This window comes from Anguilla rostrata, chromosome 1, assembly GCF_018555375.3.
Source record: "Anguilla rostrata isolate EN2019 chromosome 1, ASM1855537v3, whole genome shotgun sequence".
In the NCBI taxonomy this organism is placed as follows: domain Eukaryota; kingdom Metazoa; phylum Chordata; class Actinopteri; order Anguilliformes; family Anguillidae; genus Anguilla; species Anguilla rostrata.
The window spans coordinates 32,701,941-32,719,972 of NC_057933.1; the positions used below are offsets into that span (position 1 = coordinate 32,701,941).

The 18,032-nt window shown below is 37.9% G+C and overlaps 1 protein-coding gene across 2 annotated transcripts in view; it reads left to right on the forward strand.

Annotated features, from left to right (window-relative positions):
• ccdc180 (coiled-coil domain containing 180) overlaps positions 1 to 18,032 on the forward strand; it is a 103,633-nt gene that overhangs the window by 58,799 nt on the left and 26,802 nt on the right. For both annotated transcript variants that reach the window (XM_064335359.1, XM_064335368.1), the window contains 10 exons: positions 258 to 373; positions 720 to 846; positions 1,032 to 1,074; positions 1,428 to 1,519; positions 1,729 to 1,916; positions 10,614 to 10,789; positions 11,547 to 11,727; positions 14,106 to 14,252; positions 14,965 to 15,109; positions 15,277 to 15,393. In XM_064335359.1, coding sequence (XP_064191429.1) covers positions 258 to 373; positions 720 to 846; positions 1,032 to 1,074; positions 1,428 to 1,519; positions 1,729 to 1,916; positions 10,614 to 10,789; positions 11,547 to 11,727; positions 14,106 to 14,252; positions 14,965 to 15,109; positions 15,277 to 15,393 — 1,332 coding nt within the window. The remainder of the gene's footprint in view (positions 1 to 257; positions 374 to 719; positions 847 to 1,031; positions 1,075 to 1,427; positions 1,520 to 1,728; positions 1,917 to 10,613; positions 10,790 to 11,546; positions 11,728 to 14,105; positions 14,253 to 14,964; positions 15,110 to 15,276; positions 15,394 to 18,032) is intronic.

The following is an 18,032-nucleotide window of genomic DNA, read 5'->3' on the forward strand; positions in this document are numbered from 1 at the left end:
TTCCTTTGTCAAATCCATTTCTTAAAAATAACAAGGCTGGCTCAACCATAACCAGTCATAACCACATGCCAGACAACCAAGTGAGGCCATGCTCATAATCAGCATAATCAGCTAGCTCTGCCTTTCTGTCACATTTATGACTATAGTAACCAAGTAAAATCTGGATCACCCTAGGCTCTTTACTTAGCTTGAGTTGTTTCTGGGGTAGATGAGCCCCCTGGACCCACCTGTTCTGCTCTGTTTTATCTCCCCTGCAGACGAAAGAAGCTGAACTGGATATGATGCTAGACCGGCTCAGACAGGAGAGCTCAGAAAACACCCTCCGAATTTCACTGGACAAAGCTCTCCATCTCCTGGAGGAAATCAAGAATGGGTAGGCCTGTTTGCATAACCTTGGGTTCAAAGAAGTAGCAGTTACTGTATATCAAGATTGTCCAGAATCTAATGGAAATTACCAATTTCTACTTAAAGTGTTGTTTGTAACTACATTTTCTTGTCGATTGAATCCATTCACTTTTCTTTGAGGGTAAATGAGGTGACAAAGTCTACTGATGACGTTTAATTAAATATGAAGATAACTATGTTTTTCTTCAGCTGAATCTGTAAACCTATCTATAATGGAGATATGTGCAATTTGTTCAGCTGCAACGCAGCAGACAGGTCTTCCTGCCGTTTTCAGTTCGATGAACTAGGTCTGAACATGTTGTAATACCCCACAGATATATTACCTCACACAAGGAAGAGGTGGATACTGTAGAGAAGTACCCTGCCTCGGTGCTGAAGGAGATGCAGACATACAGCAAGGCTGTTAGTGGATACTTCAAGGTCAAAGAGATATATTGTCAGGTACAAATACAATGCACTTTTCTCAAAGGAATCACAGGCCGAAAGTGCATCTCAGTTTCCTCCACCTGATTCCATCACTACCTTTGGTTGCTTGGATGAAATGAACAATGTGATGCAGTGTGGCATTGTGCTGCCAATATTTAAAACATTCATCTTATCACAATTTTTTAAACTTTCTTCTACAGGGCGCTGAAAATCTCTTCAGCCAATTCCCTTTTATTGACCTTGGTAAGATTTTGTTGAATGGACCTCGATGTGACAATCACCCGAATCTGATTGCCACCCTTCTTTTTTAATTTCTTAATTAATTGATTTTTTAATTAATTGCACAGGAAATTAATCATATGAGGCATAATTCCCTCATAATTCCCCTAGGAAAGTGGATGTCACCAATTATTATCTAATTAATCTAATTCTTTGGGTAATCTTTTTTGCTTTACATTTTTGCAGAGGGAAACAATAGCAGCCTTTTTGTTTTTGCTCAACCCTCATACATTTTATACATATAAAGTTTTGTGCATAGATTGATTTTTACACAGAAACTCAAGTAAAGAGGCATTTCAGATCTTTGTTTATGTCAGATATACTCAGGAATGTCCTTGAGGAGAGAAGAGGACAGTGCCATGGAGTCGAGGACCTGACAGGCTCATCCTCTGAGCTGCTCATTGCAGAGGTAGAAATTATCTACATGTATTCTCACACAGTAGTACCACACTGTAAAAACTTTTAACTTTTGCTGTTTGACTAACAAGGATGTGCAAGCATCTGTTTTATTCTTCACAAACAAACAGTTTGTTTTTTGCTTGTTAAGAAAAAAATAGCCATAATTAAGGAGAAATGTTGATTGAATACCAGGCACAGTTATGATCCCTTTTTATATAGGATAACACTGACTCCCCTGAAGAGCTTTATGATTCTCCAAATGAGACCTTCACGACGTCGAGAGGAAATTTGTACAATGCACAAAGTTTTAGGGTGCAGTGGGAGGCAGATGGAGAGCAGGTGCTGAACCTCTCCGAGGTGCAACTGGTGGCATTCCCAGAAAGACTTCTGGTTGAACTTCAGAGAGAGTAAGATCCCGTTACACTAATAAACAGCACTATTGTATGTAAAAAACAACGGCAATTATTAGGGGTCCAAAGTGCTGGAACCTATTGTTTTTCTTATGATTGGGATTATTTGGGGTCCAAGCACAAAGTGTCTGATAACTTACGAAACTGCACAGTGGTCAAAGGTTGCTTGCTTTACAGGAAGGAAAGATTTTGGCACCAATTGGACACTTGATGACGCTCAATTGAATTGAATTCAATTTTCCCGTTTGGCTAAGAGATATTAAACCAAAGTTAACCGACAATAAACTCTCCTCACAATAAACAACTTTTCCACTGAAAAGGTGTGTTAGGTAGATTTTCCACCATTTTTAATAAATTAAAAACTTAAAAGACATCTCCTACAAAATTTGACCAATTTGCATGACACTTGGCATTCTGCATCTACTCATATTATCTTAAAAATTATATTAACTAAGTTGCTATACTTAAAAATGTTCCTGCAGGAAGCCAGTGAATTTGCATGTTGGTGTGGCTTTTTACAAAACAACTAATAAATCCCAAAAGGTTTGGCATAAAGAGATGGGTGGGTCTATTGATTGCTCACTGCAGGTAAATGCAAATAATTCAACAAGTTCAGCCACAGTGTGGCGCTACAGAGCTCAACAATTTAAAAAAAATCAGCCTGACGTTTCTCTTCAGTATGAATATGTCTATGTACAATTTGGACATTGCCATCTTGAATTGTCAGCCATTTTGGTTTTGTTCATATTTCACTTTCTGACTTTCACCTTGTTGATTTACATGCAAATTGGGACACTGATTTATGGTACCTCCAAACCACTAGTCATCAAATATGGTGCCGATTAGCTACATGGTGGCGCTTTAACAGTCTACTGAAATTCCACAAATTAAACAAAGTCCTGCTCCGTTTGACTTAGCAAACAGTCTCAAGATCCCTGTTTATATAGAGAATAAATTTGCCTCAAGGACCCAATATGCTAAGATTAAGGGTTTGATTACTGTTTTGATTAAATTATAAAAGACTTAAAAGACATCTTCTTGACAGTTTAACTAATTTGTACAAAACCTAATTGTAGCATGTATGCACAAATATTATATCTTTAAATATTATACAAAAAAAGTTGCTACGCTTAAAAACATGCCCTCTGTAATAACAAATTATCATGTGGGTGTGGCTTTTTTTCCAAGAAGCTAATAAATACCAGTTAGACAAAAAGTGATTAAACTTGGTAAGTCTATTTACAAATACATCCTGAGGACCGCCTTGAAGAATTGCTCCAATTAAACCACAAGGTGGCGCTACGGAGCTCAACTATTTAAAAAAAAAAGGAAAAACAAAAAAATTCACAATAGAGGGTATGCATTGACGTCACTTTCCCACCGGAATACGCCCCTTCAGTCGGACTGAGTGGCAAAACATGCTGCGGCATGGCTGCCTTTAGTAGAGGAAACTGCAAAACCGGGAGTAAAACAAATGATTCTCTGCTTAAATTAAAGGCAGTTGGACTCGACAGTGATCCTTACAACTTACCAAAGAACCAGTGGTCCATGGACATTCAACAAGAAATCGGCGCTATCTTTTTACAGACTGCCGAAAGCTAAAGAAAAGAGAAGCAAATGGATCACTGCAATTCGCAGAAACTACTGGAATCCAGGCACCGAAACGTGGATTTGCGGTTGTTGTTTTGTGTCAGGTATGTTGTATTTTTGGGTAAAAGCATACCTTAATTTATATGCTTGGCTAGCTAACATTGTCTAACCATCCCCCGTTTGTTTGTAGAACACAAGGCTCATCATCATAGATGTTTCTTAATAAATGCTGACAAAAACTTTGCAGTTACACATAATATAAATGAAAGATGAAAAGCTAAATATTGAATTGATGAGTAGTCTATACAGCAGCTACCTAACTTAAGGTATGATTTTACCCAAAAATCCAACATACCTGACATAAAATGACAACCGCAAATCCACATTTCGGTGCCTGGATTCCAGTTGTTTCTGCGAATTGCAGTGATCCATTTGCTTCTCTTTTCTTTAGCTTTCGGCAGTCTGTAAAAAGACAGCTCCGATTTATTGTTGAATCTATTTGTACAGTCAATCGCACAACAGCTCTTTTCCATTTTAGATGTTTTTTGTGTTTTCGCGGCATTCAAGCTGAACGCTAACGCTGCCACTCAGTAGTCTTTCCGCCACTCAGTGGGTGTAACCGCAGTGACTCCCACTTGCTGTGACGTTATGTGCATACCCTCTATTCACAAAAATCAGATTTTCCTTGTAGACATGATAAGTTTGCATGACTGACTAAGTGCCTCATTCAGAATGTAGTTTTTTTTTTTTTTTCATTTTCATACATATTTGATTTGATTGGATTTTGAGTCCCTAATTGTTGCTTGCAGCTATATTTATTATTCTTCCCTAAAACTGAATCATAGAGCTATGAAACTTCACCAGTAGGTTTATATGCACCCCCAGTACTTAGGTTATCATAATTATGCCAACTGGCCAGATGGTGGTGCTGTAACGCAGTAGTTTACATTTTGGCCCATAACTCCTGAGTCGTGTGGTCTCAAAGCAAAATTACATTTTTTCCTCAAGTCGATATCTCATGCCGAACAAAACGGATATTCCCAATTTAATTTGAGTCATATTGGATTTACTGCTATTTTGAATTTTTTTGCTAAACCTACTTAAGCAAAATACTCCTGGGCCGTTTGGCCTATCGTTACCAAATTAGGCTTGAAAGAATCTCTGCGGACTTGCCCTCAATAATTATTTAAAAAATTTTGACTTTTCAAAACAATATGGCCGCCATACATCAAGCAATTTTTGGTACAGACAAACCAGCTGTAACTTATGAATGCTTTGTCTCATCATCATTAAACTTGGCCTACATGTGGAATGGTTGATGCAGCATAGCAAATTTGGTGGCCCATTGCCAATAGATGGCACTGTAAGAGGAAAATACATAAATCTCCCATTGGATGAACAATCATTAAGTCATATCTGAAAAATATGGCCGCCATCAGTGTTTAGTGGGCATGTGAAAGGCTTAGCAATGGCTGATTCTCATGAAACTGGAATTTTTGTTGACCTCAAAGCTAGGAACAACCATGTACAATTTTCAGAGGCTGAAAATGTTTGTACCATTCATTCAATGTGTGTTGTTAGAGCTTAAAAATTCATAATTCTTGCATGCTGCTTGGACCCCATTAATTACCGCTTGCGGTGATTATTATTATTATTATTATTATTATTATTATTATTCTGTGATAAAAGTGTTTGCCCAGCAAAAACTCCATCCTAGATTAACAAAATTTGGCAGGTTTATTCCCATTCCCATCTGCTACTGAGGTAAGCAAAAATACCCAGATTGGCCAGGTGGTGGTGCTATAGGAAGAAAGTTACATTCTTCTATTCCTCAACTCTTTTTTCCTCAGATAACTTGGGTCGTCATTAAATTTGCCTCAAGAACCATTAAAGTCCACCATACTGGATTTTTTGCAATTTCAAATTTTTTGAGAATAATTTAAAAGATATCTCCGCCTCTACCGTTTAAAGTATCAACATAAAACTTGTATCAATTTGTTCAAGAGTCTGTCCATAAAAAGTTAATATAAAGAAAGTTGATACTCCAAAGAACATGGCCACAGTAAGCCAATAAATTGGGATATGTGCGCGGCTTATACAAATATTAATAACTCCAAAACAGTTTGATGCAAATTTGACAGCCACTGGCACTCACATCCCAAGCCCAATGCTAAAGTATTGGCCCAACTGAATCACATAGAGGCGCTTTAGAGCACAATATTTTAAAAAAATACATATATTCATGAAAAATCACTTTTGTGTTATCGACATTTAAAACACAATGGCATTTGTTCAGCAAATGCCATTGTGCAGAAATTGTTTGGCACTTTTCTGGGTTTCCTACAGAAATAACTACAATGACCACATAATCTCAACCCTTAAGAATGTTATCTTCTGTACCTTCTGACCTCATGTAAACAGACAGAATTCACAAACAACTTCACACATCCACACACATTTAAGGGATTTTGCATTTTTCTTCTTTTTACTGCTGTTTCATCGACAAATGCTCTAGTACCACAACCAACAATTCTCCCCATTGGACATTTAGCTGCATCTGCTAAGTACAAAATCTGATTAAAGTAGCCAATTGCAAATCACTAAATACACAGGCATAGGGGCGTTATAAAAACTTTGTTGTCGCCATTTTGGTTCTGCATGGAATGGAAGCTAGCTTGCTTGCTGACTAATAATAATTGCCCAACATTTACAGCTTTATAATCGTTGTGGGAAACTCATTTATATTTCATTTAAATGCATTCTCTATCATTTCACATGTAAACCCCACATAAAACCTCAGAATTAATTTGTAAACCATTACACTACACTTAACCAAAACATGGTATAGCCAACTACATAGACACGTTTGTTTCATTCATGCTGCTGGCTGTCTACTCAGCCACACAGCTTCATTAAGCAAGATACATGGCTAGTTAGCTTGCTAACTTCATCTTAGTTCAGTTAAAATGAAAAATGAAACTAGCATTTCCTTTACACTGTATGTATGGCATCAATGATAGACTAGATGGCAGAGTAGATGCCTGCTTTACTAGTAGCTACCTAGTTATAGACCTTTTGAAATACCAAAACAATAACATTACATCTGCGCATGGAAACTTACTCTGGTCCTAATAAACTTTCGGTGAGGCTAAAGAGCCACTAAAATGAAACTAAAGATGACAATACTTTTTTTAAAGTCTTCCCATTATTGAGAAGCAATGATACAGTTGAGGCCAAATGTTTACATACACCGAGGCTAAAGATATTCAAACTCAGTTTTTCACAACTCTGCACATTTCATGTTACCATATGTTTCTTTTGGAAATGTCAATTAGGGCATCTACTAAGTTCACATCAGAGGTCATTTTAAAACAATCGATTAGAGACAGATTTATTTCAGCTTTAATTCACTATATCAGAATTCCAGTGGGTCAAAAGTTTACATACACCAAGTTGACTGTCTCCTAAAACAGTCTGGAAGATTCCATAAATTGATGTAATGACTTTTTTGAAACTTCTGATTAGCCAATTGTCATAATTAGGAGTTAATTGGGAGTTAACTGGCAATTGTGGCTGTATTTAAGGGCCTATCTTTAGACACTGCCTTTTCACCCTTGATACCATGGGAAAATCCAAACAACTCAGCCAAGTCCTCCTTCAGAGCAATTTCCAAACAACTGAAGGTACCATGAGCATCTGTACAAATGATTGTATGCAAATATAAAAATCTTGGGACCACACAGACACTGCATCGTTCAGGAAGGAGGCACAAATGAACTCCTAGGGCTGAACAAACTATGGTCCGAAAGGTTCAACTGAACCTCAAAACAACAACAAAGGAACTGGTGAAGGAGTTGGAGGCATCAGTTACCAAAGTATTTACATCCACCATTAAGAGAATCCTACATCGCCATAATGAAGTTTGCAGGTGATCACCAGGATGAAGACCTTGCCATTTGGAGTGTTCTCTGGTCAGCTGAAACAAAATAATGATCAGCGCTATGTATGGAGGAAAAAGGGTGAGGCTTTTAATCCAAAGAACACCATCCCATCTGTGAAGCATGGGGGTAACAGCATCATGTTGTGGGGGTGTTTTGCTGGAAAAGGGACTGGTGCACTTCAGAAAATAGATGGCATCATGAGGAAGGAGGATTATTTAGGAATACTGAAGCAACACCTCAAGATATCAGCTAGGAAGTTAAACCTTGGTTGCAACTGGGTCTTCCAGCAGAACAATAATCCTAAGCATACCTCCAAAGTTGTAACAAAATGGCTTAAAGACAACAAAGTGAAAGTATTGGAGTGGCCATTACAAAACCCTGACCTAAATCCCATAGAAAATGTGTGGAATGAACTGAAAAAGCGTTACTGAGTTACACCAGTTCTGTCTGGTTGAATGGGCAAAAATTCCGGCAAAGTATTGTGAGAAGCAACGCCACCAAATACTAACAAAGTGTATGTAAACTTTTGACAATCTGATATAGTTCATAAAATATAAAATAAATCTGTCTCTTAGCTATTATTTTGAAATGACCTCTTATGGAAATAAAGCAGATACCCTAATTGAGTTAACACAGAAAATGATTGGTAACATGAAATGTGTGGAGTTGTGAATAATTGAGTTTGAATGCCTTTAGCCTAGGTGTTGTGGTACAAGTAAAGATTAATTAAGAATATGTTTATTTTCTGAATCCAGTGATTCCTTGTTAAAATGTTCAGCACTCTGAATACTGAACCAAGCAATATTGCCTGCTAGAACCCCTCACTTAACCTACATGTAAAATATATTTTATTTGATTTAATTTAATAATTATGTTTAAAATGAGAATTATCAATTAAATCGCCAGATTCATTGATAGGTCAGTCTACAGTAAACTGGTGGAATCAACCAACACATCAAAACAAGCTCTGTATCAGGTTTTAAGATTAAATAATCAAATTCAATACAAAGCAGTCAATTTGTTTAATTAATTGAAATCATACTTTCTTTATTGAATGCAGGCTCACTACTTATAAATTTCAAAACAAAATTGCTGCCCACGCCCTGGAAATAACATTAGCTCGCATTTTGCTTTCTGTCATTAAGCTGGTTTGGTAAAATATCTGTTAATCATCAATTGTCTGTAGCTGTTTTCACCTCCTGATGGAAATCTGTGTTTTATTGCATAAACAGAATTAAAAGCACTGTGAAATGTCAAGATTGTGTCATTAGCTAACATCAGTTATCCACGTACCAGCTAGCTAGGCTACATACAGTATGCTAGTCTTTCCTTTGCCTGCCTACCTTCAAAATTCTAAACAAAAAGCTCAAAAAGTTGATTTTTTTTTTCATTTTGGCAGTTATTATATGTATTATCATGGGACTTGCATTTTAATAGGTAACAGCGTTTAGTCCTCTTGAATAAATGTGAAATATGTGAATAAATATTTTTGTATTTGAGGTGGTGAATACACATCCCCACAGGGTGGTCCATAATAGGCGCTCTCACTCTACAGGTCATACCACAGACATGCATGCATATATAATTCTCTATGGGTCATACCACTATCAGTGATGTTTTATAGGGAAGTTGATAATACCAAGAGGAAACTAATTCACTTTAATTTCCAACAGTAAGTTTGTTTCAGGTTGCAAGAAGCAATCTACCACTAAACAACACAGTGTTGATTAAGACATTTTTATGGAAAACATTGCCTCTGAAAATTCTATGATACATCTGATGCCAGCTAGGTAGTTTACTTGTAAATGAAACTCAACCCACCGAAAGTTTTCTTGGAACACTGACGTCACTTCCACTGTTCATTAAAACCCCTGTGAAACCAATGTCAGATCAAAGAGTCACAGAGCAAATTCATTACGAACTACCGGTAAATTTCTTTGACCAATTACTGATTAAATTGTTCACCAGGACCACAGTTTTTGTCAAATAATTTGGGATAAGCCACACCTGCTTATCACAAAAATGCCATGCTTTTTGGAGTATCAACTTTGTTTATATAACTTTTAAAGAGAACTGTCTCCTGACCATATTAGTGCAAGTTGGTCGTTTTTCGGAAAATATGAAATAGCAAAAATCTAACCTGATACACTTTAATGGTCTAATGGACTTTTTTGTGCAATGTAAGGAATGTAGAGACAGTAGTCCCATCTTTTTACTACTATCGGTTCAAAATTTATCTCAGTTTAAATATAGAAAATTTGATTAATTACTATACTGCCACCAACTGGCCAATTGGTGCAAGTATAATACAGATCGTAGGGGCCTTCATCCTTAACAGTCCGACCAGTTTTCACGAGTTTTCACCAGTCTAAACAGATGTTATAAGCCTTTAAGTCGAAACCTGGGAGGAAAAAAAAAATCAATTATTAATAGTAATAATAATACTAATCAGAATAGGGTTCCAGTAGCTTTGCTGCTTGGACCCCAAATAATGCATTTTATTCATGATTTACTTTTTATACAACACCCAAAGGACAGGATGCAGACAATTGTTTGAACATATAGCGTAGTCATACTATTTTTGGTGTCACAGCTGAATTACAAATTTTTTCCACTATAAATGATTGCCATTTCACTTTCTTGTGACACAAACTTTGAATGACCATATTCTCTTAAGATGGTAAAATGAAAAAACACAGGGCCAAGTTACATGAATTAATTCAGGAAACACTGGGTAGCATTGCTTTGGAATACAGCTTGTTTAATTTGTGTGAGCTAAGATAGCCAGTATTGTTTGTTGTAAATGGCCTCACTTTGATATCAGAATGGAATGCCTAGATTTAGCATGTTTTTGTTAATGGCTTTTAGACAGTGCTTTGTATGTGTGAGTAACTTACCATTTTTGTATGTTGCAAAGGTTCTTTTTGTTGGGATTAGATGTAACTCTCCATAACGTATACAGTACATATGAGATGTTGTTTAACATATACATATAACATATACAGTACTGTTTGAAGCCTGACATCAGTTTTAAGGTTTCTGTTATAAGTCTATCAAGTTTTTTTAGAAATAAACTCCCCAAAAATGTCCAGTTGGATGCATCTTGTGTGTTTATAGGATTTAATAAAGCATTTCATGGTTGTATTTTAATCCTGCCCTGTAGTGTTCGTGTGGCATACTTCATTCACTTAGAGGACTGGTATCAGATGGCACTATTCAATGCTCTGAACATTGTGGCAGCCAAGAGGGAGGAGCTGAAATCTGGGCTGGATCTGCGACTGCAACTCCAGCAGTCCCGGGCCAAGAGGATTGAGGTGGACATTCACAATGTCCGTGCAGGTGAGAAAACATAGCAGGCCTGGCCACTTGGCCCCTTTAATCCCTTCTGCAAATCTTTTCCTTGTAATTGCATAGATTTTGATTTAGAATGGCACACATCTACCCTATGGAATTGTAGGTCTGCAATTCAGCTTTCTACTTTTCCCCAAGCAGGTTTCTTTTCAAACCATTCATAAATGGATGCATTTTTATGAGTTGTCCTGGTCCCGGATTAACAGGCAGATACATACCCTGGACAAATGAAAACTGCTGTACAAGGGGTTTAAACTTTACATTAACATCATTTAGACTTGAACTTGCGTAGCATTGGAACAATTTCCCTACCTGCATGATTGGAGACATCAGATATTCAGGTCTTAGGAGTTCTGTGATAAAATTGGTCTTAGCTGGTGGTTTAACCCTAGCTAAAGCTGTTACAGCTGTCTTACATGAGCAGCTGGATAACTGGATAAGGAAGTACACTGTGCATTCAGGCCGTCAACCTTTTTTCAGATTTTTCACATTTTCCCCCATTTAATTTGAATTAATGTATTTGTTAATTAATCACAAACACAGTTTGCTGGGATCAGAGATTGTTGTACATAACAGAAAACTTTATGAAGGAAAAAGGAAACATGTCACCTTTTCTTTACATTATAGTGGAAGTAAAATTTAAGTACAAATGGTGAATGAATCCAGATGGGGCAAAGTGGTCGGGGGCCACCTGATTAGATGCACTCACTCCATGTGTGACCGTGTGTATGTCCATCTCTTTCAGAGGAGCTGATACTGCATCGCGACCATGTGGACAGATACTGCAAGGGCGTACATGATACCTTGTGTGAGATTCGAACCTGCGCCCAGGATCTGCAGCTCCGTCAGCAGGAGCAAACGGAGGACTTTCGGACACAAATTCACGCAATGAAGGATGTCTTTACCTCTGCCACCAAGTCTGACAAGTGAGACCTGGGGGTTTAGTTTATTCTATATGGTTTTAATTGTATTTACAGTGGGCTCCAGAATTATTGGCACCCTTAATAAAAATGAAGAAAACAGGCGGCATATAATAAATGACACAGATAATAATCTATATGTTATGTTCAAACATATGGGAAAACTATATACTTTTATTTCAATACATTTACTCTCATGCTTCAATGTTTTTTTATGCCATAATTATTGGCACCCCTAACAATTATTGTAAGTAAAATCAAACAAAATGAAATTGGCAATACAATTGTACTTAATTTAGTTCATCTCAGTCTAAAGGAACTATATTGTGTCATTCAATCACTTCCAGTTTCACTAGAGAATAAAAATGAGGTAACAAGCATACAAAATCCCTTTGTCACCCATCAGCATGGGAAAAGCCAAATAACTGTCAATTCAGAAGGGACCGATGGTAATTTACTGTCACATGTCTGGTAATGGGTACAAAAAAAGACATAAACAGTTAAACATACCACTGTAATGTCAATAATAAAAAGGTGTAAAACATATGGAATGATTGCAAATCTGCCAGGAAGAGGAAGCAAGTGCATGGTGTCCCCACGGACGGTGAGGAAAATGGTGAGGGAGGCCATTAATAACCCAAGGATCACTGTTTAAGAATTGCAGAGATTGGTTTGTTTCTTGTGGTCAACAAGTCTAAAAAAAGAACATAAAATGGCACCTCCATACCAACTAACTATTTGGAAGGGTGGCACAAAGACAGCCCTTACTGAGCACAATAAACAAAACCAAGAATCTGGAGCTTGCCAAACCTCATTGGAATTATGACTGGAAGAGAGTGCTATTGTCAGATGAGACCAAAATTGAACGTTTTGGCCATCGACATGTTTGGTGGCAAAGGAGGAATGCATACAGGAGAAATACCTCATACCTACTGTCAAATATGGAGGTGGGTTTTGATATTTTGGAGATGTTTTGCTGGCAGTGGTCCCGGAGCACTATTTTAGATCAATGGCACAGTGAATTCAACAAAGTACCAGGAAATTCTGGCAGAAAATGAGGCTGTCTCTGCTAAGAAGCTAGGACTTGGTCATAGGTAGATTGTCCAGCAGGACAATGACTCCAAGCATACATCAAAATCTAAACAGAAATGCTTAAGTGAAATCAACCTCCATGTTTTCCAATGGCCATCTCAGTCTCCAGACTTAAGTTTAATCAAAAACCTATGGTCAGAGCTGAAGAGGGGGGGGGGTCCATAAGCGCAAACCCAAAGATATAAATGATTCTGAAAAGTTCTACATGGAGCAATGGTCAAAAATCCCTCCAAATGTGTTCTCTAACCTTATCACAATTCATAGGAAAAGACTCAAGGCTGCCATTTTTGCCAGGGGTGTTTTAACAAAGTATTAAGCCAGGGGGGCCAATAATCGTGGAACCTGTTTTTTGGGAAAATATATATATTTTTTTTTAATTTAAGACTTTGATTCCAATGAATCATTAATCAAGCACACTAGTTTACACATGTTGGAAAATAAAGCTTATTTCAATAACTGTATTATTTTTTAGTTTAGCATTTTTGTGCATATTTATCAAGGGTGCCAATAATTCTGGAGCCCAGTGTATTTAGTTCTTTAACTAATGTATTTATAATGAATTTGATATTACTTTAAATATTGTTTGATCTTTTATCTGTTCTACTTTGTTACAAAAGATACTATACAAATAAAGATTATTATTTGATATGTGTGCATTGAGGCTTTTAGAGTAAGTGTCCTGGTTTGGTCACTTGTCTGTGAGGAGCAAAGCCAAACTCTCCAGAGTGGTCAACCAGGGAACCAAAATCACAGGCTGCACACAGATCCAGCTCCCAGAACATCATGCAAAAGCAGTAAACAGAACGGCCAACAAAATCCTTGATAACACATTCGACCCCATTCATACCTCTTTTGAGATGATACCGTTGGGGTGGAGGTTCAGAGTCCCCTGTGCACAGAAGTACTGTTTTAAAAAATCCTTTATCCCCACTGCCATTGTGCTGCTCAACAGCAACTAAGGAGGAACCTACGGACTTACTAAGCTGAGCTAGCATACATCACTTTATATTTAGTATTTAATTTTTAATTGCCACTGGTCGACTTTTTAACATCTTAACTTTTAACTCTTACTCCTGTTTAGTACACCACTTTTTACTGCATTTTACCTTTTTACTGCATGAGATTTTACTCCATGTACTGTGTTGTCTTTTTATGTGCATTTGATGTTTTTATATGTACTGTATTGTATCTCTATGTGAGCTATGCACCAGCGAAAGACAAATTTCCATTATTGCCTGCATTAATGGACAATAAAGTTTTGAATCTTGAATCTTGACATGCTCTTCCTGTAGATTAGCTGGACTGTGCAGCTCGCTACAGTCCCACCTGGAGAAGCACATGACTGTGGTCCAGAAATCACAGAGGAGCTTCAGACAGGAGGCAGAGTTGACACTGGGAACGTTAAGGGAAGCCAACGCCCAGTTCATCAAATCCCTCCAGTATGATTCACTCTTCCATTTCTCCCTTCTTTTCTTCTTTCCCTATTTTCAAATCGATCTATATTCCAGCATGCATAGGTTACCTATCTCTGTAACACATTCAGATGAAATAAGTTCAGAGGCCCCCATTGTATTTCTGTATACTTAGTTCTGACAAAGACTACATTTGTAAATGCTATGTAAAAAAAGTTGTGTAAGTCGCTCTGGATAAGAGCGTCTGCTAAATGCCTGTAATGTAATGTAATGTAATGTAAATGCAAGTGTCTCTTTAGAAAGAGAGGAACTCAACAATTATTGAAAAGAACTCGCACATGTTTATATGAAGTAAAAAGGGACCATTTACAGGGATGCAGAATGGCTTTTCCTGGCACTGTTATAGTGAATTGATGATCCCCACAGCCTGGGATTGAGTTCTGACCATGCCAGTGCCTACTATGCACCACAATGCAATGCATAATCTGTGGTAGTGTTGCCCAGGGTTAGGGAGGGTTTAATTAGCTGGGATCCACGTCTCATCAGATAGCATAATGAGTATGGCTGCATATGATTGGGCATTCCAAATTTTGGAGAAAATGGGGGAAACAAGGAACAACTGCATGTTTGGCTGTTTTTAAAGGAAAAATTATGTTGACTCCAGGCCTCTTTCCTCCATTTTATGTGGCTAAGTGGCTTATGCTGTGGGCATCAAGCAAGACCATATTTGTGCACTCAGGTTGTTTTCAGATGGGGGGAACTACACTCCTGAGGAGATTGAGGTGTTTCAGAAACGTCTGGAGAAACTGGCCAAGTGCATCGACTCCACGGACGAGGCTATCACATTAGACATGGAAGGCACAGAATCCAGGTGTCTTGAGCAGGTAAATAGCATTGCCTGTCCATACAAAAGCTGTCAACACCAGTTTTCCACTTCCATTTATTGCAGCATTTGAGGTGTCATTGTGAGTTGTTTTGTAAAATGTTATATTGCCTTCAATTCTATTTTGAACATAATATTTCACATTATATTTCCTTTCTGTGCTCTTAGGCTAAAGAAATAATTGGTATGTTTGAGGAGAAGTTCCAGTTTCTGACAGTGGATTTGAAGTTCCTGGAGAAAATTCAGAGAATACTCACCAACACGCAGGTCCAGATTAAGACAGAGGTACGTGGAGGTAGACCCCTTGTTGACATCTACCTATATGTGTGTATGTATGACATCTACCTGTATGTTCTGTAGATAGATCGCTGTTTTGTTAAAGGGAACCTTGCCTGTTAAGACTTGTAGGACTTGATTTGGTGTAAATGCCTTCAATTATATAGTAATAAAAAGCACATTAAAGATTTTAGTTATTTTGAAAAAATGTAATCATTTGACTCGTAGGTCACCATTATTATTACCATCGCAATGCACTCTGGATAGTGACGTCAAATGGTTGCACGGGTCTCCCGTTCCATTGCTCTTGTCTATTGAGCGGCATTGAAAATGTCATCTGTTCAGCTTTTTCGATTTGAGCCAGAGCGGGACATTACTCAGCAGGAAAGCACCGAGAACAGTCCTCATCAAATAAACAAAACGATGAAAATTGGAGGCCAGAAGAGACAGGAGTATGGCATAAGAGGTGGTGTCTGTGGAGCAACTCCTCGCCTATGCCAACATCGACAAAAAAGTTGTAAAGAACTCCACTTTCTAGCAGCAGCCGTTCAAAGTCACTTGACCATATGGATTTAACTATCGTTTTTGGTGAAACTGAAACGTATACATTATCCCCATTAAATTAAATGATGTAACATTATTATTGATCCGCGTCATATGGATGGTAAATGGACTGCATTTATATAGCGCTTTTATCCAAAGCGCTTTACATTTGATGCCTCGCATTCACCAGAGCAATTAGGGGTTAGGTGTCTTGCTCAGGGACACTTCGACATGCCCAGGGCAGGGGATCGAACCGGCAACCCTCCAACTGTTAGACAACCGCTCTTACCTCCTGAGCTATTTCACCCCCTATGTCGTCATATGAGCTTAAGCCGATGATAATAACTCCTTTAAATGCATAATCCCAAATGATATTATGTGCTGATACACGAAGATGTTTAGCTATTGAATCCATCCTATTCACAGATATCCCATATATCACATCACACACAAATTGTGTCATTTTATTGATATTTTTTTTACTATTAATAACCGCAAATGCTGGACAAAACTATTGAGTTAACTTCAAGTGCAACCATTTTACGTCATCTACCGAAAGTGCGTTGCACGTCTGAAATAATGGCAATCGCCATTGGTCAAACTGAAATCTTTTGTGTGGTTTTTACAACATATTTGCATAGTTGTGGGCATCTACAACATATTAAGCCCTACAAGTCTTAACAGGAGGAGTTCCCTGTAAGCTTGTTTATAGCCGAGGTAAATTGTGACGACCTGGGCTTATCTGCCCCTGCGCCGCACTTAACCACGCCCATTTAGACTAATTACCTACCTGGTTTCCGCTGTTACATGGTCCAGCCCGTAAAAATATGGTGACAAAGTCAAAAATGGCGACGGACTGTGAGTTGGAAAAATGGTCTGTCCGCAGCTGTAGCTCCGAATCCTGTTTTAATCAACGCAAAGTTTGAGGTATTAATCGTCCCTCATCTAACGCGGTTCTAACTTTGGAGTCTCCTGGCGCAATGTGATTTCAACTCGCCGTGATCTTGAGGTAGTTTTTTCATACGAAAACAAGGAAGGAGGTTGCTGGCGTGTGACCGGCGAAATCCAAATCCCGGAGTGGATTATGATTTGCCGACTGGCAAACTGTGACTCACTGAACGCGATTAGAAAGAGTGGAATCGACGTTGCTGTGAGTAACAAAAGTATTGATTGATTGTTTTTTCGGAACTCTGTTCGGGATTATTCAAGATTGAACTGAATGGAACTGAACTGAATTGGATGCTGTGTGCATTGCTTGTTTGTCAGTTTGGATGGACTTATATTTTGAATTCACCACTTTTTCAATGTATTTCTTATTTGCGTTTAAAGTTTATGGTGTTGTGTGTTTTTTTTTTGTGGATGTGGGTTTTTGCATTGTGGATGTGGGTTTTTGCACTGTTATTAATATTGAAAATCAATGGAATGTTATAGGATGTATGGCATTAACATGTTCTATGCATCCATTGTGGGTTTGACTTGACTGAAGCTTATATGTCAGGAGAGAGACCTGACTGGCACCCCAATTTTTTCATTCAAACCGTCACATGAAAAAGTGGCACCCCAGATTAATGTACTCAACCTGGCTAAAGTAAATTTCAAGTAACAGATTCAAAATAAAAAACACCACGTGGTTGAAAAAAACAACAGCAACTGAATAATCTCAATAACATGAGTTTATGAATAAAACAAAGATTCTGACACAGCAAAATTAAATTGGCTTACAACTTGGATTCTCTAATGATGAGTCAAATAGATGGAATAGCAGATGAATTATCGGGTGTCCAAGCTCCAACTCCTTCTGAGCCACCTAAAGGGAAAAAAGCTACATATTCTTTATTGGATATGGATTTGTGCTCAAGCTTTGAACTTGCCAGGCCATTGAATCCTCTGGCTACAGAGCCACAAGTAGGTGCAGAGGAAACTGCTGTTCATTCCTTGATTGAGCTCATGGGAGAAATCGGGTCCTCTTTATTTGGGTCTGGTATGGTTGTCTGATGACCAACAGCGCCACAAAGAGGAGCTAAAAAACAATATGGAACAAATAACTGAAACAATAATGGCACACTATGAGAAACAACAAAAGGAACTCATTAAACATATGGACA